Source organism: Cynoglossus semilaevis, chromosome 20, assembly GCF_000523025.1.
Source record: "Cynoglossus semilaevis isolate Cse_v1.0 chromosome 20, Cse_v1.0, whole genome shotgun sequence".
NCBI lineage: Eukaryota > Metazoa > Chordata > Actinopteri > Pleuronectiformes > Cynoglossidae > Cynoglossus > Cynoglossus semilaevis.
Window position 1 is genome coordinate 4,580,242 of NC_024326.1, and position 23,020 is coordinate 4,603,261.

Below are 23,020 nucleotides of genomic sequence, written 5' to 3' on the forward strand. Positions count from 1 at the left end.
TTTTGAAATGTCTTTGTACGTTCTGCTTTAATCTCTTCAAGAGCCGAACAACAACGGAACCAAGCGCTGGAAAATGCAGAGAAGCTCAAGGAGGCTTTTAAAGAGTACAAGGCCAATATTTCCATTAAACTAAAAATGGTAAAATTGATAACGTAATAGCTTTTCTGTTGTGATTGTTATTTATCATGATGTTTTTGCTGAAAGTTTATAAAATTGTTTTTTAGGTGGTGGAGAGTGAGAGCAAACTAAAAGAGAGCCTAATTGAGTGTGATGGAGAAAAAGAAGAGCTAGAGATAAAGTGCAACACACTGCAGAGAGAGAAGACAGAGCAGAGCCAAACAATCAGGTACACACCAGAGACTGGTCATTACAACACACTGAAGTCCAAACTGTCACCGAAGATTAGTTTTGGTCAGCAGTCAATAAACTGCTTGTTAAAGTTGTTAAATATAACCATAAAGTGAGCCCCTCAGTTAAGGAGTGACAAGTGCACTTGCCTTACAGCAATAATATCAGCTGCTCAAACCCCAGTGTTAACTGATAAATAGAATAAAGCCTTCATTTGTCCTTATCTGCTCCACAGCCAACTAAAGAAGGAGGTGAGGGAGGCCAAGAGTCTGGCTGCAGGGCACTCAGACCTTCAGACCCAGCTGGAGCAGTCCAGGGAGCAGGTTTCAGTTCTGGAACAGCAGCTTGAAGACTGTGGAACAAAATGCAGACAAGTTGCCCCTTTGCGGAAGGAACTGGAAAAGCTGCGTAATATGACCCAGAGCCAGGAGCAGAAGGCGGCCCGGAACCAGGCTGAGCTGTCCAGTCTTGAGACCATAGTAGGCCTGCTGCATCTACGAGAGGTGAAGAGTCATAATCCTGGTGTCCAGTTCTTGAATAAAGTTTCTCCTGAGTCATACAGTTGCACACAGACCAAACAGACAGATCACACATGGCTGTAAAATGCATCGTAGATGCGTCTGCTATGACCACACGCAATCTGAATGTGCTCAGCTCAGTGCTTAAATACTCACTCATTGTTTTCTGAAAGATGTTGTGGGTGAACAGATAACTGCTATAAATGTGAAGAAGACAATGGTTGTCTATTAATACAATTGATAGGTTACCGTTCTGGTCCTTTTTCTATGGTTGTGACCTAGACTGAGTTCAAGACAAATTCAGATAGTCAAAAATGAACTGTCATTTTTTGTTCTCTTGTCACATGAAGTAAAACAATAGGTCATCATTTTGCAAAGCAGAACTTTGATCCATAGTAAATATTTTGTGCAAAAATTAATATTTTTACCCCTCATCAGGGTGTTTTGGGCCCACTTTGTGCAAAACCATGTATGCTCCCCCAGCTGGAGTATTCAGGAACTGCACACTTGCTGAAACTACAGCCAGGTAGAAACACATGGAATTATCAATAATATGTAGATCAAAACATAAAACTGCCAAAAATAAAACTTTTTGTATTCTAGAGTTTTACATAAAATTTAATGCTGTAATGTTTTTTTTTGCAGGTGAAGGTTATCAGCAGTTGTTGCGGGTGATGCAGTCCATGGAGGCGCAGAGAACCAAACAGAGCGGCCTGGTTGAGCGGTTACAGGAGCGTCTGAGCAGAGCTCAGGAGGAGATCTCCTCCCTGCAGAGCTCCATGGCACAGAGAACGTCTCATTACCAAAATCTACATACAGAACTGTTGGACAAAGTCAACCAAGCAACTGACACTGAAAAAGAAGTAACATGGAACAAACTTGAGAGACCTTTCCGATTTTAAACCATTGGGGCCCTCGGGCAAGTCATTTCTTTTTTCCTGTGTGTCCTTAGCTAAGAAGAAAAAGTGCCCGTGTGGCTGCGCTGGAGATACAGTTACAAGAGAAAACATCTGTTTACAGCCAGGTTGCACTGAAAAACACCGAGCTGGAGAATCAGCTGCAGGTAAAACGTTTGTGTCAAATTAGTGTCATTTTTGTTTTAATTAAATCTTATTCTGCAAGTAATTTATAGATCTGTTATGATTTTAGCTAACGCATTTTCATCCAATTTTAGGAGAAGACCAACACTCTTCAACATCTCCAGACACTGATGACCAAAAAGCAGAGAGAGTATCAACAGTCGTTGGAAAGGTGTAAAAAGTCCCAGGCTGAGCAATGCACAGAGCTGCAGCACAGAACAGAAATGGTGAACAGCTGTTATACCACCGTGGCTCCAGTTGATGTCAGAATTACATCAGCACAAATTCTCTTGATGATGTCCTGCAAAAACAATGTGACCCATGTTTTATTGCAGCATTTTCTTATAATCGGGACTTTTCTGGTCTTGTGTAACGGCGTTGTGTCTCTATTGCAGCTGCAAGTTTCTTTAGAAGAAGCTCGATCTCGCGTGTTTGAAGTGGAGCAGGAGGTCCGTTTGTGCCAGAGGGAGAGAGACGAGGCTCAGAAGGAAGTTCTCCTCCTGCAGACCACTGTTGAACGTCTTACACAAGTAAGAGCTGTTCTAACCTGTCTTCTCACACACATTACACAACAATACACGTCAGGGGGAAGTACAGGAAGCAATTATGGCATACTATAAATACACAAAGGAAATGTTTATACTGCATGTCTCTTCTTGATGTGTATGTTTTTTTAATACATATACAGGGGGTTCTCTGAACTCACATACTGTACATAAGTACCTATGTCACTCAGCTACTGTAACATAGTGGTAACATCATCATCTAGGACATGAAAACATTGGAATAGTCTGACTTACTGAAAATGAAGGGTAAAAAGTTCCGGAAAAACAACACAAACGGAAGAAAGAAAATGTAGCACAATCCAATGTATGGCGTACAACCGGCAAATGTAAACAAAGCCTATAGTGCCTTGTGACAGCAACGCTCGCCAACTAGTGAAATTTGTTTTATTAATATATGTGGGAATGATGGAACAAGACCTTCTTGATTCATTTATAGTGGATGGTGATCAAAAGCTGTAGGTTCTAAAGAACCCCGTGAAAAGACTGAACCAAATAATAAAAATAAAAAGAGGATGCACATTCCATGTACGTTGTATCTTACATGATCGATTCTGCCCTGGTTTAATTTCAGGAGAAAGACGCTCGAGCCAAACAAAAGGAGGAGCTGCTGCAGAGTTTTAAAGACCAGGCAGCTCAGTCTGCCACCAAGGTTAGTTTGTCCATAAATAGATTCATCATCTTCAACAGAACCAACATTGTAGAAATATCTCATATCCTATGAGAACACATTCATACCACTAGTGTCTCTTGGGGGGTTTAAGGTCGCTAGAGCTTCAAAGCTATTCAAGTAGATGTTTATATATTTGGTTGGTGATCTGATTCTTAAAAATGGCATCTGTGCATCAGGTGTGTGAGCTCCAGTCGTCGTTGTCGTCGTGCAGAGAAGAACTGACCTCATACCTGCAGCAGATGGAGGATGTTAAAAAGAACTACGAGAGTCAGCTGCAGATGAACAAGGACAAGGTGAAGCGATGACTCGGAGGATCTTTACACTGCAGGTCTCTCTTCGCCTTCTGTAACCATCCAGTGTGTATTAGTCCCGTGTTCCTCCCGTTTCAGGTGTCCTCTCTTCAGGAGAAGCTCAGAAGCACCAGCCTGGTTTGTCAGAGATTCACTGACGAGAACCTGCAACTTCAGCTTTCTCTGCAGCAGCAGCAGACAATGCTGACCGAGAGCAACACCCGCATTTCTGACCTGGAGGAGTGCCAGAGCCAGCTAGAGGGACAGGTAATAATATCCCTAATAATAAGAATAATAATAGCTGCAGGGGCGAAAATTCAAATATTTCATTAAAACTAGAGGAGAGCAAGGTTGAAAACTATGAAACATTTATAAATGCATACAAAAAAGGGCAGCGACAACTTCGACCCTAGGCTTCACAAACATGAAAATATATTTTTACACATATAAACTGAATTTGCTTTACATATAAAATAAATGCATGCAGCTGTATGACACATTACAATTCATTTCTTACAGTATATGGTCACTACTACACGAGTTTTATTTTAATAGTACTCCGAACCAGAGCAGCCTTGATGAGTCATTTAGCTGTGGTTGTAGCTCAAGTAGTTTTTATTATCGTGTTCTTCTATATCTTATCACTTTTATATGTTTACCACTGCAAACAGTTATTGCAGTATTAGGGTCACACTTTCACATTTGTCAAGCCTGTCAGACGGTCTGTGTTTGGTCTGAGCTTGTTGTGGATCTGCTGTTGCTTTAGGGAAACCATTTTTTAACCTTGTGATTTCATTTATAGTTCAACTCTTTTCTCTGCTGCTTGTACTTCGTGTTCTTCATTTCAAATAGAACACAATGAGCTCCATTCAGCCAGCAGGGCATCATGAGGACTGTAGGGTTGAGTCTCTCTGTGCTTGATGTTCTGATTCTTCGAGCCAAACAAGCTACCTTTTTTATTCATGGGTTTAAAAATATACTCAATTCCTGAAAATTGTTTGTCTTTGCTCAGGTGTCGCATCTGGAGCAGCAGCTGGAACGGGCAAACGCCTCCCTGCAGGACGAGGTGAGGAGCAGATTTCAGGAGGCCCAAGGGCGAGATGAGGAGCTGCTGGAGATGAAGAAGAAGAACTCTCAGCTTTCTGAGAACGTCACGTAAGAACACAATCACAAACAGGAGATTTGCATCAAAGATTTACAAATATTTATTATTTAATTTAATGATAAATACATTTTATTGAATGATTTAAACACTTTTCCACTTTTGTATATATTATTTTTGTCCCTGCGTTTGTCCTACTTGACCTGCAGCAGAGTGGGTCTTATGATTACACCACAACTTATTTGCCCGCAGGCAGGAGGATTCCCCCCTCCCTTCCCTTCTCACTCAGATGCATATATATATGGAATCCCACTACTTGAAATCTTACACACTTCACTTCAGCAGCACTGCTGTTAACTTTGATTTTTTGATTGGGCTATTTCAGTTTCTGGCCGGACATGTGCTCTATTTTTAAACGGCACTCAAACAAGACAATTTGTTTAGCATCGTTTAGCTATTCTAATTAACTTTTGGAGGCTGTTGCATTTTTTTTAATAAGTACGATGGGAGCCGTGCTGACATTAAGGTGGGGATCTGAAACCTGTCCTGCTTTGTCTTGGCCTATTGCTTCCACAACGTACTGTAGCTCAAAAAAGTGGTTCTGATTTTGACTCTTCGTGTGTTTCTGTTCCGCAGCCACATCACGTCAGAGATGGTCAAGTGTCGAGGAGAGCTGTTGTCTAAAGAGTCGGAGCTGCAGTGTCTGAGGAAGGACGTCTCCGTGAAGACATTTCAGATCAAACGCATGGAGGAGAGTCTGCAGCTTACAAAAACAAACCTGGCTAACAAAAACGACATGGGTACGATGATTTCCACTCTGCACTTTGGAAAAAGATTGAACATCTTCTTATCACTTCTCTTTAGATCTCATTTTCATACTTGTCCTGTGCAGTTGTAGATCTGGAGGAAAAGCTCCATCGCTGTGAAGCAGACCAGCTCAACTGTGTCAACAGGGTCCAGATCCTGGAGGGACAGCTGCAGACGGTCCAAGGGGAGTTGACCGACACGCTGGAGCAGCTACTGAAGCTGAAAGACATTCTGCAGAAAACACAAACCATCGCAGACGAGCGACAGGCCTGTGTGGAAAAACTGACTGTCCAGCTTAGGTGAGGTTATGTCCCTCAGGGGAAATATTCTTCTGCATACTAAGGACAAAAAGCTGAGACGGAAGACGTCCGTGTCTTGTACTCAGTCCGAGCCAGTGGTGTTTCTGCCTCCAAGTTTACATTTAGAAGACAAATGCACTGTCAGAGAGTATGTCACTGCCTTACTGCTGTTACAACTCACACTGAGAAAAATGAACCAGCTAATTTATGTCGAGGACATTTGTGTACATTAATACTGAGGAAAAAATGTGTTGTTGTAATGTTGTTGTTTTTATTTGGATATTTTATAATTTGCAGTGAAAAAATGTGAATTTTTAAAAAAATATTGTGATTCATATTCACAAGTGCTGGGGTTTCTTATGAAGATTTTTTTTTAAATCAACACTGCCTAATGGTAACTGTTTTTATGTGTTTACTTTCTTTACACACTGTGTGCAGTTCTTTAGTGTACACCAAGCACTCACACTAATGTTCCATCAAGCCATTAATGTCAGATTTTCTTTACAGCAGGAAGATGTTTCACACTCCCTGAATTATTAAGTAAAAAATATGTATATAATATAAAAGATAATAATAATATAAGTATATAATTCAAAACCCATCAAAAATATATAAGGTACAATTTTTTCGTGCATCCTAACTGTGGCTTGTAGAACACGTTGAGAGTTGGTTTCAAGACTTAAGTGAAGCTGTTGACGCTCAACAATATGAATCAGTCTACAGTCTCTCACAATCCATTTAGTCACACAGACTTATTTACTGTCCTCCACTCAGTCAGGCTGGTCTGACGTGTCTGACTGGAAGTTAAAAACATGCATCGACTGTGTATTAGATTAATTTTAAGTGAACGAACAGTTATTTTTTAATCTTGACCACCCTAGTTCACATGTAGGGCTTACTTTCCTCTCAGTCTGTATTTCTATTTTGGGGAGGTGTCGATCTCTTGTGATGGGGTTATATTAATGCTCTGTGTGGCAGCTCCAAACACAAATGGCTGTCTGTATTCTACATTTAATTAAGACCTTAATTTTCAGTAGTATGAAAAGATAAACACTCACTTAATCTTCCTCAAACATGTCTGATGTTGTCTGTCTACGCCTTTTTTTAGGTGATAACTAATGTCATTACACTGTGTTTACAAAGACCTAACAGAGAAAATCAAGCCATAAATATTAGCAGAAAATACACCTTACACATTAAGCACAAAGAACTGCCATGAATGAAAAAGCTCAGATAAAACAACCATGTAGTTCTATAATTGATTTTTATTTTTTTGGCTCTGACAGTGAAACGCAGAAGGAGTTGGAGGAGAGAACCCATGAGGTCTTAGACATGGACAATGCTCTGAAAGAGAGGCAGGGGGAGCTCCAGCAGAGAGCACAGCTGGTACAGGTCGCACACAACATGCAGAATGTTTAAGAAGGAAACACAAAACCGAAAGACTTTTCAGGTTATGTCTCGGTGTAACCATAACTTTGTTTGTTTTCTTTTTTTTCCTCCTTTCTTCCTGTTGTTTTTAGTTGGGTCTGCTGGACGTGGCCATCAGAGAACACAAGCAGGAGATGGAGAAGAAGGTGGAGTCTCTGCAGCAGAGCCTGGAAACTAAAGAGAGAGAACTAACAGACGCACAGAAGGAGCTCACAGACAGAAACCACAGGGTCAGGAAGGAAAATTATTACACATACGATCCATTAATGATATATTAATTTGTTTTCTGGTTTTATATTACTGTCCTAGCCATACTGACCACTGGTGACTCTCAGCTTTTATATGAGCTCCAGTCAACCATTATAAGGTCTTGATCAAACATCAGTCATTGATTAATGATACAGCCTCGCACTGATGTTTGCGCACTATGTTTGCATTCGTTATTACCAACCAAGTTTTAAAAGGCCTCCTTTTGATCAAACATATTTGGCCTTTTGCGAGCTATTATTGTACAGATCTTCTTCCAAAGAACAAGAATTTGAATAAAAAGCTAGGCTTACACATGTAATATGATTTTAGATAACTGAGACTGACGTGTGTTTTTCCCTGGGCCCAGGAGTCCCAGGATCTCAACCAGCAGCTCCGTGTGAGTCAACAGAAACTTTGTACTGTGTTACAACAGCTTGAAGAAACTGGGCTTCACTGTGAGACTTTGGCCAAAGAGCTGGCTGCAGCTGAGCAGCAGAACAGCGAGAAGGTTTTCTTTTTTTTAAATATATATACACATAAAATGATGGCATGAGTTAATGGTCCTCACTCTTACCAGCAGCTGTGTCACCACTTTAACATGTCCGTGTCCATGCAGAAGGTCCAGCTGTCTCAGCTGACTCAGAAGGAGGCACGGTGGCTTCAGGAGGAGGCCAGACTGCGGAGCACGATCAGCTCTTTGGAGGTGGAGAAGGAGCAGCAGAGCAAGGAGGTAGAATATACCTTTGGTTCACTTTAAGGTCATTTTAGCAAACTGGATCAGTGCATTAGTCTGCCTGAAACTGAAACTGAACTTTCCATGATTCATGTTAAAAAGAATAGTACATATTTTTCATGTTGGACAAACAACACATACCAGTGCAGTTGAGTCAGATATTCAGGCACTTGACCTTTACCTCTAACCAAGCTCGGCAAATGGTGCTCGACTCACGATGGAGTTCAGTTCCCACGGTGCATAGTAACTGACATACTGTACATAAATACTTGTGTCACTCACCTACCCTAACACAGTGGTAACATCCTTATCTAGGACATAAAAACATCAGAAGAGTCTGACGTATGCCTGGGAGCCATAATGATTTTTTTAATACTGTTTAATACAAGACAAACCAATGCAGCAGGGATAATTTCAACAGTTTCATATTCTGCTGTTGTTAAAGGATAAGACCATCATTCTTTCAAACGTTTCAAGCATGTCCAGGTATTTTTAGGTGGGGTTTGTTTTCTCATGTTCCCCACCACTGTCCAAACATCTGCAGTGTTCTTCCTTTAACACCATTAACCGTTGTTCTGTCTTTTTGCCTTTATCTGCTTCAGCACTAACTGTTTTACATCCTCTACATCCAGCTTCCATCATTAGCTTCTTGCTAAAGTAATTTTTGAGTGGACTCTTTGGGCAGCGTTTTCAATTATAGTGCTGTATAACGGGTTCTAACTCCAGCTTTACTATTTGAAAACCCTTGTTGATTGAAAGAGGAACTATAGGGTCTTCTGTGGTATGTCTCAATGGTTTGAATGATAAGGTTGACCATATTAACTCAGCTATTTCAGACGACTTCCTGTCTGCTTGCTCCGTCATTGTCACTTTATGCACATCGGCAAACAAAGCCTTTTCCTGTCGGTTTCTGTTTGACTTATTTTCCTCTTTTTTCACAAATGTCAGCAGTTGATTCTGTTTGACATTTGACATTTTTCTCCTTTTTAATGCTTCAGTACTAACAGGTTTTCATATAATACATTTGCCATTTGCATTCAATTTAGCTCTGACACCAAATCTGTCAAATCAACCATTTGCCATGGAGTTTCTTTTAGGCCACTTACAGTTTACAGTCTGATTTTTAATTCAGTAATGTTGTCATCGATCTATCGCTTAATAAATCTGACTTCTTAGCTGGAGTCACTGCAGCAGTCCCGAGGTCAGCTCCTCAAAGTCTCCGAGCAGATCTCTTCCACCATGCGCTCCGCTCAGGAGGAGCTAACTGCTAAGCTTCAGGAGAGCCAGACTCAGCTACAGCAAAGCAAAGTCCTGTTGGACCTCACTCAGAACCGAGCCAATCACCTTCAAGGCCAGTTGGAGCAGATCCAGAGCCAACTCACTCAGAGTAGAACCCAGCTGGAACAGACCAGGGCTCAGAACACAGACCTGCGTGCTCAGCTGAAGAGAGCAAAGTTGAAGTTGAACCAGACCAGAGTCCATGCAATCCAGCTGCAGACTCAGCTGCAGGCCTGTGACAAGTCTTCAGAGACTTCCTCTGGGTCTGAGCTCATCCAGGTAGAGCATTTCTAAGTCTCCATGTTGTGGATTTGCAGTAGGTTGTCGTGTGTAATTAACATGTCTTCTTCACTTTGCAACTTAGGATTTGGGTGAGTCAGATGTGTCTCATCTTCAGAGCTCCACCCATGACAACTACACACACTCTCTCCCTGCTCTGCAGTCACTCACACACTCCCTACAGAAGCCTTCTCTCCCTTCACCTCCATCTTCCCCTAAAAAGCCTCAGACCACCACCAGGGGTCCCACACTCTCTCAGTTATCGACTCGTCATCCTTCAGCTTCTGCTCACTCCTGGTCTCACTTGTCTCAAACACATGACTGGCCACAGAGCAACAGCATAGACTCTTCTCTGGACCTTCCTCTGAGCCTCAAAGAAACACTGAAGGAGGTTTTAGGCAAGGAGCCCTGGCCGCCCTCTTCTTCCTCTTCCTACCTCACCTCCTCCTCTGTCTCCTCTTTCCCAGTGGAAGTGAACCACAGCTGGCTGGGCCGGGCCACTGTGGAGACCACAGAAACATCTGACCTCTCCTTTAACCCCCTCACCTACATGGTGGACGATGGAGACCGTGGACATCTCCCAAGTGATGTTTCTTCAGCTCGGGAGGAGGGAAGTGAGGGTCTGGGTGAGTCCAGAACAGGGTCTGTGGCCACTCTGGTGGTTGAGAAGGAGGAGGAAATGGATATGAGTTCACTGACCGGGATGCTGAAGTTTGTGAACCAAACGTTAGCGATGCAGGACGATCCTTCTCTGTGGAGTTCAGTAGGTTCATCCAAGACGTAACAAAACCTCACACACTTTCGGATGAAGTCTTTTGATATGTTTATTTAACTTGAATTAACTTATTTGATAGCATTTTGCTATTTATTTTATAGTTTATGTAATATTACAGCGCCGCCTAGAGGTCATTAATTCTTTGATGTGTTCATTTTGGGAACCCTGGTTTAAAGACATCTACAGGATGTGTGATAACTCCATCACAAGTCCTAATTTGAAGGAGAATATCCAAATACCTTTTCCAAAATGTGATACATTTTGATATAATTGTAAGCAATAAATTTACAGTTTTATATGTGTTTTCTGTTCTAAGAAATAGATTTCCAGCGTCATCTCTTCCTCCTCTTCCTCTTCCTCTCCTGCTCCTCCTGCTTGTTGTTCTCCTCCTTGTGCCTGTTCTCTCCATCTACATCTCTTTTTCTGCCTTACTGTAACTCTTCTCTTGGGTCTTCCTCTTTTTCTCCTTTTTTTGACATCATTTATGCAACGTCTCCATATGTAGTGATGCAACACCTAGTTGACAAGTAGTGGATGGCAATTTACTGGTTTCAGTTGTTTCAATTTACTCACAATTTACAGTACTTATGAGTTTCTTGTTTTTCCAAAACAATCTAGTAAATAAATCATAGTTGTCAGACCAATAATTTTATATATGTAATAGTTTGCGGTACACCTGATGATCTCTCGTGGCACATTAATGTGAGGCACAGAGAGATTTGTTTATCAGCTTAAATGATGTAGTGCATGCAAAAAGAAGTATCGAGTCCATTTTTGTTAGTCTTCAGAGAATATTAAAGCAGCCTTGTGTTCAGATGTTCCCATGCCGTCTGTGGCCGGGAGGTCGTGTTACCATAAAAACTGGCAGCTTTCTGACCAGAAGAGGAATTTTTGGGATCAGGATGAGAGGGGGTGGGGAGAGTTAGTCTCAGACCAATACAGTCTCCAGCTGCTCCAATTAGATTTGGTGCTGTAATCTCACATGGTTACAAAAGGTTAGTTATAAAATGTCCAGGCTATGTGGGTTTTAGTTTTTCTCCGTTTGGCTGCTTTTATTCTGCCAGATAGATTATCTACGGTCTCAAGAAACGTTTTCATCCGATTTTAGTCTCTTCGTGCAGATAGCAGTCTTTCTGTTCTCACTTCTTGTCCGTTCTGGTTGTGTCAAACACTTTTAGTGAAGAGGATGTGGTTCAGTCTGTGGGATGTTGCGTGCCACGGTGTGCTCTAGTTCCTCCACGAAACACAACAGAACACAAAACAAATCTTGTTGCTACTTAATAAACTCTATTAATATTTTGCAAGAAGACACTTCTGTGATCCACTAATTACTAAAGCTATAAAGTGAGTAGAAAGTGTGATGTATGTGTTTATTTTTTATAAAACTCCAAAGCTAGGAACATTACAAACTAATTTTAATCATTTATTTGGCTTTTATTAAGTTAAACTAAGAAAACTAGTTCTTAATAATCCCCTAATTTTTTCAAGTATTTCTACAAGCATATATATTGATTCAAATATTCCCTTTGACAAAGTCTTGTATTTTCAACTAAAGATGTGATAGCCTGACTGACGATACCAGTTTATCTGCATCCAGACCACTGACAGCTTCTTTACAAAGCCTCTCAAGTGACAAATGCCTTTCACTGGCCGTCACCAAGGAGCTGTGCAAACCCTTATCTGAACACACACATACACACACACACACACACAGGAAGTCCCTGCTCATCCATTTACGGTTTTGAATTTGCTTATAAGCCTAAACACCGAAGCCTAGATTTACAGTAAAAATGACCAAAGTGAGTCATAAATAAACTAATTAATTGTCTCTTTTTCTTAGTCATGTGATTGATGACCTGTGGATAGTCGTCAATCTAGTTTAAACTGTTTTTATTTTTCTCGCTCACCATTATACTGAATGTAATTATACTGTTTTCTGGTCAGCCCTTGGTGCATACATTTGGCCCACTCTAACTCACAGATAAAGGGTGTCAGTTCTCTTAGTTGAACAGCTGGCCATTTGCCTGATGGGGAAGAATCTAAAAACAACTCTTTATCAAGAAATGAAGCCAAAATCTGCATATTCAAACTCGCAGTCAAACAGTGTTTCTGTCTGATAATGCTAGAATAATGTTGTTTAGAGATCATGGCTGTCTCCTCCCCCTCTTCCTCCTCCTCCTCCTCCTACCGACCTTTTGCACATTCTACAGACCAGGCAGTGGAAGGTTACATAGTTACCATTTTTATGGCAGCTGCTCGGTTTTGTTTAGTGCCTGTTGTTTCACTGGCTGACACCTGGGACCAGTTTTATGTCAAACCCCTTCACTTCCTGTCCAGTGCCCTTCTATCGTCTTAACAGTCTCTACTCGGGAGACTCTCTGGAAGAAGTTGGTGCAGATAAGGCTTTTGGGAAACTGCTGGAGCCACTTCTCTGTCTGTGAGGTCACGGGCAAAGGTCAAAGGTGTTGATGATAATATTCCCACAAAAAATGTTGCGGTACTTTGAAAGCAGTTTTTTGTTACAGTATACAAGTTTTAAAAAATCCACTCCGTATGTTTACATTTAAAACAGCAGACTGTCCCTTTAATAATGATGTTTAGTTTGTTTTCCACCTGTTGAACCTTTCTGCTCTGTTTCCCTGTGTAGACCTCAAAACTCTCCCTAATCCTCTAATCCGTCCGGCCAGTCATATTGTCAGTGAGGTTGTGCAATAGTCAGCGATCAGTGAGGGGCACAATGGGCCTGCCGCCGCCCAACAGTCCAGCCCGTAGGTCACATCCTATTTGACGATAAGAGCCACCGACGCCGCCCACCCTGACTGTGGCTACTGTTCTCCTACACTGATAAACAAACAGTGACGCCATAGTTGAGACATGATTTAATGAAGAAATCGTGTTGTAGCTGAAACGCTGTGAGACAAACACCGCAAATGTGTTTGTAGTCAGTATAAGGCGTCTAACCAAGTGTGACGCTTCTATGTCCACATCAGGAACAAAGAGGAACAGGGTGACATGTTTGTACTACAAAAGTGTCTCGTGGGAAAGCGTGGTTATGATGGCTTACTTCCTTTTAAGATGAAGAACTTAACTAGGAGGTGGAGGGGGGGCTGCCTTTTACTCTCTTTTTAAAAGTATTTATAAGAATGTGCCTTAAACTAGGGTGACTTCTTGATTCTTCTTGATTTTATCTTATATATTCTTCTGTTTTTCTACATGCAGGGGTTCCTTTGGTTTACAACGTCCTCGACCTACAGCGTTTGGCCGGTACGTAGCCCCGCCCCCTGAGTACAGGTATATTAAGAATGTCTGTTTACATTCTGTTCCTCTCACTCTGTTTACATTCTGCTTAGTGCAAATTGTATGGATTATTTCAACAGCACACGTTCCTTCTGGTCCTCACTGCTGTTCATTGTGACTAACTCCACGTAAAAGCAATAGTTTCCTGACTGTATTGCGATATGTAATATGTAGGGGTGTCCGACATTATCGGCCCGATATTATGTAATGTCTGTAAGAATCGTTATCAGTTTGTCCTACAATAATGAAAACACGATAACAGAATGCCTGGTTTTTTACCGAATGACGTGTGCCCTAAAACTAGTGTTTGGACAATATCGGATATCTGCAAAAAGTTAATATCTGACATCCTTAGTATTATGTAATTATACGTTACGTTTCGACTAACGATTAGAGATCTGAAATGCTGCTCAAACAAATGATACAGGAGGGAAACTCTGGCCTAGGTGTAAATACAGACTGGTGGACACGCCCTGCATGTGTGTGACGTGTAGGTGTGGTTGGTGTGTGAGTGTGAACAAAGCTCCTGTGTTTCCTGTGGAAAAAGTCACGTAGAACCGAACAGTTCTCCAGAAGCCCATGTTGGTCCACTGACCGTCTGTCTGATGTGTACACACTGTCCTCTGTCTGTGTGTGTGTGGGTGAAATGTGTAGGGACAAACAGTCATTCAGTCATGGCAGATGCGGTGAGGATTAGGTGTGTGTGCGTAAATAAACACACAGTGTACAGTAGACAGAGACAGGGTGTAACCTGTGTGAACACGCCTGCAGGTTTGGAGGTGAATTTGCTTAAAGTCCGCACAGAAAGTACACGCAGTACAGTAACATGGTGATGATAGGATTTGCTGTGCGTTATGGCTTAAGTTCATGTCAATATTTTTTTTGTCCTCCTCAGTGTCTTCAGGGGATGTCTGATGGGTTTAGAGCCAAACTTCTTCCTTGGTGGGTATATTATCCAGTAGGTGACAGTAACAGGCCACAACTAGACTTTAATAATCCTCGTCCTGTCTTCAACTGCTTTGTTTTGGTTAACGTTACCAGGCTAGAATGATTCATTTTGAGTTTTCCATCAACATAGCCAGGATTTGTTTAGATCAGGGTTGCATGGAAACAAAAATAAAATCAAAAATCTTTAGGGTTAAATGTGAAAGTCCAAATTTTAAGTGCTACTAAAGGAATGAAAATATCCCACAATATTAGTTAAAAAACTTTTTTTTTTTTATTACAGATTTTTCATGAGCAGCATCTTTATTTTGAACCTAGGGTCCTGCGATTGTAATGTTTTCATCCCCAGGGGGCGGTAGTGTTGGCAAATCTGATGAATAGTTTCCAGAGTTTATTCGAAAATGTAGAATAAACTGGATTGGTATTTTAAAAGCCGATCACATCTTCTCGGTGCTCCAGTCCTGTTTATTGAAGAGCCTCTCATGTTTGATCAACGCTGAACTAAACCAAACCAAACCACGTGAACGCACATGCAAACGTCCCACAGAGCTGTGCAGACAAGCTGACTGCAGCATCTTTATAGAGCCAACGTCTGTGGACCAATCAGTGCTGCCACACATCTGGGTCCTCCCTCCCTCCCCCTCTTCTCTCCTCCTCCTCTCTTTTTCTTCACCTCCTCCTCCTTTTATACACATTAAAACATAGAACAGCTCTTCACTCTCTGCTCCACTCCCTGATTTACAGCCACCATCAACAGTTCTACTCTACTTTCTACTACCGGACTCATCTGCAAACTGTGAGTTCCTTGTTGGTTTGATCCACATTAAATAGCTCTATGTGTTGTAAACAGGTTTTAACGGCTGCACGGCGTCAGCTCTGCACGGCTTTAAACGTGACATAGGGCATTTAATTCACCCTTTACTTTAACTTCGCGTTTATTTACTGACTGAACTTGGCTGCAGACAGTGAGCGATTTGAAAACGGAGTCGCACTCTGCTGCACATTTGGGTTTTTGTTGCATGGAAAACTTTATTGTTTTTGCGTTGTCGTCTGTCATTCGCATAGAATCAGCGGAGCGTGAATAACTGGAGTGGAAGGGGTAGGAAGTAGAATAAAGATGTTATGTCATACCCCAAAAAAAAAACAACAAAAAAAACAGGAGTAGAAAAAGGGGGAAAAAAACTTGGTTACAGACCAGAATTACATAACGTGTTGGAATAATGTGATTGTTTTTAGTTTTATTTATGAACGGAGAGAATTAATGAAATTATCCTTGGAATCCAATAAAAATCAAGGCAATCCAGACCAGAACTTGCAGTTAACCAACAAAGGACAACTGCCTGTGGCAAAACCAAGTCGTTTCATTGTGTAATATTCAAGTTCTTACAAGCAATTATATTAAACCATGCTAATTTATTTTAATTAGTATTAAATTATCGCCTCAGTTGTTTTATAGAGTCATGGGAAATATTGCTTCCCTCTGTCACTATTTTCTTATTTTGACTTGTTTTTTATATGTTTGTTTAACTCTAGACCAGTAGGTGGCAGTAGTGCAACTCAAAGGATGCTAAGCTGCCACATAGAGACTTGGCTAGAATTAAGCTTAGCCAAGAGGGTTGACTCAACTTCCTACCCCTTTTTTTAATGCAACAAATAAATTAAAGTTTTTATTTTTTGCATTTATAGTTGGAGGTGAAAAGGTACAAACAGAACTCTGCGCTAAATTCATTGCTATTAAATATAGATCCCTGGGTAACTTAGGTAAAAAAAAAAAAAATTCTGCGAGGCGTTGACTGTATACAGTCATCCTGAATGGTCAGATACTTTTACTCGAAGGCCTCGCCCAATTCTGTGAACACATATTTAAAATAAATCCTACCAACACCATTACAGCAACAATATTGGAGCTTTATCTTTGTTGGTCATAGTATAAGAACATTCTTTATATATTTGTAAAAAGAAGCTGTTAGCTGATTAACTGACCATGCTGCATGTTTACTGTATTTACTGCAGTTCTTCGTCAGTGCTGTGTGTCTCAGTAGATTTGCATTTGTTCCATTTATGACCTACATCTGTTGTTCCATAATGTGTCACATCATTGTTGCTAACAGTCCATCTGGGTCCAGATCGGTCCATAGACGGTCGTTCGATGGTTTGTCCGTGACGCATCATTTATTGATCGGCCTGTTACAGGAAGTTCTCTGAGTGGTTTCTCTGCCTGCATGGAAATTTGAGCCACATTTAACACACAGCTGAACAAGTAATCTAATAATAATAATAATAATAATAATAATTTTGCTTTAGTCACTGATGCCAATTTGTGCATTGTATGATATAAATACATTTTGTTATTTTCAGATGAGCAGGTTGACAGTGTGCTGAAGTGTACACATCAGAGGGGGTGTTGGCGTTCGTGGTGTGCAGCTCCGTGTGCTCCTGTCCAAGGAGTGCATATTATCGTGTTCTGACAGATGACTTTAGCCGTCAGTGTTGGCAGTAATCCTGCAGCTGTTGCGTAATCAATGGGCCGACAGTAATCAGTACTAGCTGTAAACCTTGATGGTACAAACTCTAACTGTCATCGTAATCAAACGGTCAGAGTGCTGTTACTTTTACAACCATTTATTAAAAATGTGAGAATATGTGCGACAATTTCAAATAAATAAAAATTTAAAAATTAATATGTACTGTATTGATCCCATATTTGGGAAATTGGGGTGTTAGCAGCAGATATGCTGTGTAACAGGCTGCCCCGAGCAAGCGCCAGGCATGTGGTTCCTCTGGGAATCGAACCCAGGACTCTCTGTTTCCGAGGCAGGCGTGCGAACCACTACACTGTGGAACCAACTAAATAATGTGCCCTCACTGAAAATGTTTTCTTTTTCGTTGCAGTTCCTTAGCACTAAGTTTTTTTTATAATATACCAGTCAACTTTCAAAATGTCCGCTTAAGTTATTACCCAACTTCCTGTTTTTTAAGATTAGTACCAGTCAACTTTCAAAATGTCCGCTTGGGTAATAATTTCCTGTTTTTTAAGATTAACCAAAAATATGAGGAAACTATCCTAACCAGGGCGTTCTTCTTCTTAACCAAACCAACAGCCGTGGTTTTCAAGAAGACTAACAACAGTTATTGCCATGTCTGTTTCTGTCCGGAGCTGGATCTTCAAATCGCTTCCTGCATTTTTCCTCAAACTTCTTCCAAAGTTTTATCTAAATCTGTGTCTTTATCCATCTCCTCCTGTCTATCAGAGCCATCATGGTTTCCCATAGAGAGTTTGCCACTGCAGGGAAACAGCCCGGGCTGCAGCTGTGGCGTATTGAGAACCTTGACCTGAAGCCGGTTCCTAAGGCTCTGCACGGCAACTTTTACACCGGAGATGCTTACCTGCTGCTCTACACCACCAAGGCACCGTCATACAACATACACATGTGGCTGGGTGAGGCTTTAGTAAACACACACACACTCATGCTCACATCATCGTGACCTGACTAGACATGTTACAGTGTCATTCCTGCCTTCTTCTATTTGCATCACACTTCAAAGATCGCTGTAATGATTGTTGATTCTAACACAGGAACAGTCTGATGTTCCCTTCCCTGAGAAATAATAAACTGTGGGACCAGGACTTAGTTCTCACTTGATGACCAAAGGACGCTTTACTGGAGCTAATCCATATAAGATCCTCAGTCCTGGTCTTCGTTGAACTTGCCTGGACTTGACTCTGATGTTTCATTGTTGAGAAAAGACATTTTAAAGGCAGGCTGCAAACCACTGATCTTCATCATCATCACAGAAAATTCCACTGTTTTTGAAATGTATAAAACACAACGCCAACCAAATTTAAAGTGATTAATGATGTGCGAGGAGATTAAAGACATTTCAACAGAGTGGCAAAACAAAAGTTCAGCAATCCAAACTAGCTCGAAGTTGTTTTGTCTATCTTCTGAACTAGAACCCTAGTAATCATCACCTTCAAAAGGAGATGTCATTTAATTCCAACATATTTATTAAACTGGTTCCGTGCTAAAAATATCAAGAAACAATTGATGATTAATTTAAATTAAATATATATATTAAATATGAAACAATTGATGATTAATTTAAATTAATTACCAATGTTTTTTGTTTGTCTGATTAGACCAGGCCAGTGTCAAACTCATTCTAGTTCTCCCAAAGTCACACACCTCTTCTCTGACCCTATGAAAAATCAATTTTTTTTTGTCCTTGTTCTCTTACATAAGGCAGCCCTGGGCCGGAGCAGCACTGTGGCCTGACTCACATATATGTAATGACCAGTGTATAGTCTTGGTGTGTCGGTGTCTGCAGTGACTGAGCCTCCAGTCCTGTCCTGTTGCTGCTGCAAACATCTGAAAATTGTTAGACTGGAAATAACAGGAGAACATAATTAAACCCTCTGTGTGGGAACGGCTTAGTCATGATAACTATTATGGGCTGGTTTTAGCCCTGTTGTGTGCCATGTGGACACAGAGCTGTTTCCTCTGTGAATCAAAGGCTCCAGTCCTGATCCAAAGGTCCTCCGAGGTCATCGCACAAACTGAGAACTCTCTGCTAATGCGATTTGGAGAAACTCCGTCCTTGAACATTAGTGAGACTGCTAATGAATTCAGCAGAAAAGATTCACTCCACTTGACTGGGACGTGTGTTTTGTTTCAAGGTGACGAGTGTTCCAATGACGAGAGCGGGGCAGCGGCCATCTTCGCCACACAGCTGGATGACTTCCTGGGCGGTTCCCCCGTGCAGTACAGAGAGGTGCAGAACTGCGAGTCCAAGACCTTTCTGGGCTACTTCAAATCGGGCATCAAGTATCAGGTGAGCGTCAGCGGACCACAGAGTGGGCTGAAGGTGTTGAAAATAATGTGTTTGTTGTGATCATTCATTTATGAAGATGTAAAGGAAGTGTGTGAGTGAGGTCATCCTCCACCAGTGCGGTATACAAATATACGTAGTATGTGTACAAAGACAACATGCTATTCAATGCAGAGGTGAGACTACTGATTAATTACTACATCCTGTCGTTTCCAAACAAGTCAACGTCACGATGACCATGTCAAACACACAGAGAATATTCAGAAATCTGTGTCGCTCGACTTGACTTGACAGAGAATATTCAGAAATCTGTGTCGCTCCAATCAGTGACTTGACTCTGACCCACATTATGTTTAATGATTGTCAGCATCTCCGTGAACTGCGTCAGGCAGCAGAGATAATGAGTCTGAAGTTCAGAGGAAACACGACACACTCACAACGGTCAGTCAGTTTGCCCTGCGTCCTGTGTCAGGGTGTGTCTGTCCGACCCACCGACAGACCGCCTGTAACCAAGTCAACCAGTCGTCTGTTCACAGGAAGACTTTTGGAAAGAATGGAGCTGAGCCACTTTTACCATCTGTTTTCCATTTCCTCGCTCTTCCTCCAACCCCCACCAGGCTTTGGTTGCATGTAGCTAACCAGAATCTTTCTTTGTTGACTGTTTTTTTTTTCTGCAGCATTCAGAAATGCTGCTCTGTACGTGTTGACATGACAGAGTTTTTGGCCTTAGTGACATAAAGTTAAAGTCAAAGATGAGAGACAGGAGAAGGAGAAAACTCTCTGAGGCCTTCATGGTTTTGGTAACTTTATTGTCATAAAAAAAGTCCAGTTCTTTCCATGAGAATAAACACAGCCAGTATTGTTGCTATGGAAATTTTTACTGCCTTTCTTACAGAAATGTGGTTTCCATTCTAAGAGGATAAACAGCCTCTCTTCCAGATGCTTTAGAGAACGGAAACTGCCGATTCAGTGTTCACTGCAGGGAAGAACTCATCTCTCATGTTTTTCTATCAGCCTGAAATGCCAGTCGTCAGTGTTTGCTTTAGGTGCATGCTGTACACACTAAACATCATCAATGGCAGTGGGCTCCAACCTTTGGAGGATAAATACAACTAAATAAAATGATACGACCGGCATAAAATCTGGTATTTTTTAAATGTATTAGGATGCTGCTAAATATTATTAGCAGCATTAATAATTTGTTCATCAGAGTCAGATAATAAATTAAAACAGAAATAATGTGACTTATGCAACCCGGTGGTTGGAGACATCGTATCTATGGAACCTAGTTCCTGTGCCTGTCACCTGTTTGCTGCGTTTCATTTGCATGTTTTGTAAATACCTTTTTGACCTGTCATTCCTTCCTTCACAGAGAGGAGGCGTGGCTTCAGGTTTTCAGCACGTGGTGATCAACGACATGAACGTGAAACGCCTCCTGCACATCAAGGGTCGTTGGGCCATCAGGGCCACGGAGGTGGAAATGTCCTGGAGCAGCTTCAACAAGGGTGACTGCTTCATCATCGACCTGGGGAAGGTGAGATCTGCAGCATCACGCTAGTGCAGGGCCATCATTTTCTGGAATAGGCAGAACTTTTATCAATGTTCATTCATCGTGATCTAATCTCTGATCTAATCTCTCATCTAATCCCGGTTTCCAGGACGTGTATCAGTGGTGTGGCAGCGAGTGTAGCCGCTACGAGAGGCTGAAGGCCTCCGAGGTGTCCATCGACATCAGAGACAACGAGAGGAACGGCAGAGCCAAGCTGCACATGGTGGAGGAGGGGGAGGAGCCAGCAGAAGTCATCGAGGTGATGCACCGTCTTCAAACACGTTCCTCCTGTTTTTTTTGTTTTGTTTTTGTTTTGCTCCTTTACATTTCACGCCGAGCCAGCGGGGGCACAATGCTGTTTCTGTTCATGTGCCAACTCTGCACCGAGGTTCCATGGAGACGTTTTGTTTACAAAAGTAGTATGTAGTAGAGGGAGGCCCAGTGGTACAGGAGAAGAGTGAATTAAATCAGTGGACTGTTTTAGGACAAAGTTAAAAAAGTTAAAACATGAAAACTGGAGGTAAAGTTTCACATTAAGCTTTTGTTTTTATAGGCCCTGGGTCCTGTAACAGCCATTGCTCCCAGCACTGTTGATGATCAGAAGGTTGACACCTCCAACAGGAAGAAGGGCGCCCTCTACATGGTGAGAAAGACACATCCTCTTTTGTAGTAGCAGCCCTGTTTTGAGTATAAACATTTAGCTGAAAAAGCATTAAAGCATCGTCAGTAGGGTTAAACCCAAATCACCACGCGGACCCCTGTGGTGACCCCACAGGAAGTGATTGTTCAGTGTCAGAGGAGACTGAACAGCTGATTCCACTGCGGTGTTTTTCCCGTAGATCTCTGATGCTTCTGGGAGCATGAAGATTTCTGTTGTGGCTCCATGTAGTCCCTTCAAGCAGGCCATGTTGTCTCCTGAGGAGTGCTACATCCTGGACAATGGAGTGGACAGGAACATCTTTGTGTGGAAAGGTGACATCACTGCCCTCATGGCTGCTTTTACTGACCCAGTGTAGGAAACGTTAGTCACAGACGCTTTCCTTTTTAACCAGATGTACCCGTAGGCTAAAAATAAGACAGACGTTCTGTTTCTAATTTCTAATTTCACGTGAATTTATGGACTGCTCTGACAAATGTTTCCATGCATTTTTACGATGGATGAATTTACCGACTCGTCTCTGTCTCACGGTGTGGTACTGACCAGGTCCCAAGGCCAACACAACAGAGCGAAAAGCAGCCATGTCTGCTGGTCAGCAGTTCATCAAAGAAAAAGGCTACTCCAACAAAACACAGGTAAAACTGCAGAGCACGGTCGGTCAGTATTATTGTTTTCTCCTAAAAATAAAACCAAAACTCATGGCGTTAAAATCCTTCTCTCCACTGCAGATCCAGGTTCTTCCTGCAGGGGCTGAGACTACTCTGTTCAAGCAGTACTTCGCTGACTGGAGGGACAAGGACGAGACTACAGGCCCCTCTAAAGCCTACACCATCGGCAGCATCGCCAAAATCCCACAAGTGCCCTTCGATGCCTCCACCTTGCACTCCAATAAAGCCATGGCCGCCCAGCATGGCATGGTGGACGATGGCAAGGGCAAAGTCCAGGTGTGTTGATGACGTGAAATAAAGGCACGTTTTACGTTGACTGAATTGTAGATCAGTGGGTTGTTTCATTGGTGGTGGTTCTATTTTTCAGATCTGGCGTATTGAAAATAGGGACAAAGTACCTGTGGAGCCCTCCAACTATGGTCACTTCTATGGCGGGGACTGTTACCTCATCCTCTACAGCTACAGGACAGGAGGCCGAGAGCAGCACATCATCTACACATGGTGGGCAGAAACAAATAGAGTATAATTGCCAGCAGGCTAATGAACTGCACTAACAGAAAGTGTGTGTGTCACTGTTTCAGGCAGGGGCTGAAGTGCACGCTGGATGAACTGACTGCTTCGGCCTTCCCCACTGTACAACTGGATGACTCCA

At 41.9% G+C, this 23,020-nt stretch overlaps 2 protein-coding genes and 1 long non-coding RNA gene across 8 annotated transcripts in view; 2 read left to right on the forward strand and 1 right to left on the reverse strand.

Moving 5' to 3' along the window:
* The window catches only part of ccdc18 (coiled-coil domain containing 18), a 23,967-nt gene extending 12,245 nt beyond the window's left edge, over positions 1 to 11,722 (forward strand). For 3 of the 4 annotated variants that reach the window (XM_025066376.1, XM_025066375.1, XM_025066378.1), the window contains 7 exons: positions 5,466 to 5,679; positions 6,966 to 7,065; positions 7,200 to 7,337; positions 7,724 to 7,864; positions 7,973 to 8,086; positions 9,266 to 9,646; positions 9,732 to 11,722. In XM_025066376.1, coding sequence (XP_024922144.1) covers positions 5,466 to 5,679; positions 6,966 to 7,065; positions 7,200 to 7,337; positions 7,724 to 7,864; positions 7,973 to 8,086; positions 9,266 to 9,646; positions 9,732 to 10,430 — 1,787 coding nt within the window. In that variant the 3' untranslated portion in view covers positions 10,431 to 11,722. The remainder of the gene's footprint in view (positions 1 to 5,465; positions 5,680 to 6,965; positions 7,066 to 7,199; positions 7,338 to 7,723; positions 7,865 to 7,972; positions 8,087 to 9,265; positions 9,647 to 9,731) is intronic. The other variant, XM_025066377.1, reaches the window with a different exon arrangement.
* A 2,919-nt stretch (positions 11,723 to 14,641) lies between these two features.
* Positions 14,642 to 23,020, forward strand: part of scinlb (scinderin like b) — an 11,371-nt gene continuing 2,992 nt past the window's right edge. The window contains exons 1-11 of one of the 3 annotated variants that reach the window (XM_025066381.1): positions 14,642 to 14,660; positions 17,915 to 18,102; positions 19,342 to 19,496; positions 20,866 to 21,027; positions 21,152 to 21,301; positions 21,596 to 21,685; positions 21,882 to 22,014; positions 22,247 to 22,335; positions 22,429 to 22,644; positions 22,736 to 22,869; positions 22,950 to 23,000. In XM_025066381.1, coding sequence (XP_024922149.1) covers positions 17,922 to 18,102; positions 19,342 to 19,496; positions 20,866 to 21,027; positions 21,152 to 21,301; positions 21,596 to 21,685; positions 21,882 to 22,014; positions 22,247 to 22,335; positions 22,429 to 22,644; positions 22,736 to 22,869; positions 22,950 to 23,000 — 1,361 coding nt within the window. In that variant the 5' untranslated portion in view covers positions 14,642 to 14,660; positions 17,915 to 17,921. Of the gene's footprint in view, positions 14,661 to 15,305; positions 15,460 to 17,914; positions 18,103 to 19,341; positions 19,497 to 20,865; positions 21,028 to 21,151; positions 21,302 to 21,595; positions 21,686 to 21,881; positions 22,015 to 22,246; positions 22,336 to 22,428; positions 22,645 to 22,735; positions 22,870 to 22,949; positions 23,001 to 23,020 lie in introns of those variants that run through there. The other 2 variants (XM_025066380.1, XM_025066379.1) reach the window with 2 other exon arrangements.
* LOC112488735 (uncharacterized) lies at positions 15,880 to 17,641 on the reverse strand. The gene is made up of 2 exons (XR_003053116.1): positions 17,006 to 17,641; positions 15,880 to 16,881 (listed from the first exon to the last, which is right to left on the reverse strand). It is a non-coding gene; the product is annotated as an uncharacterized LOC112488735 (long non-coding RNA).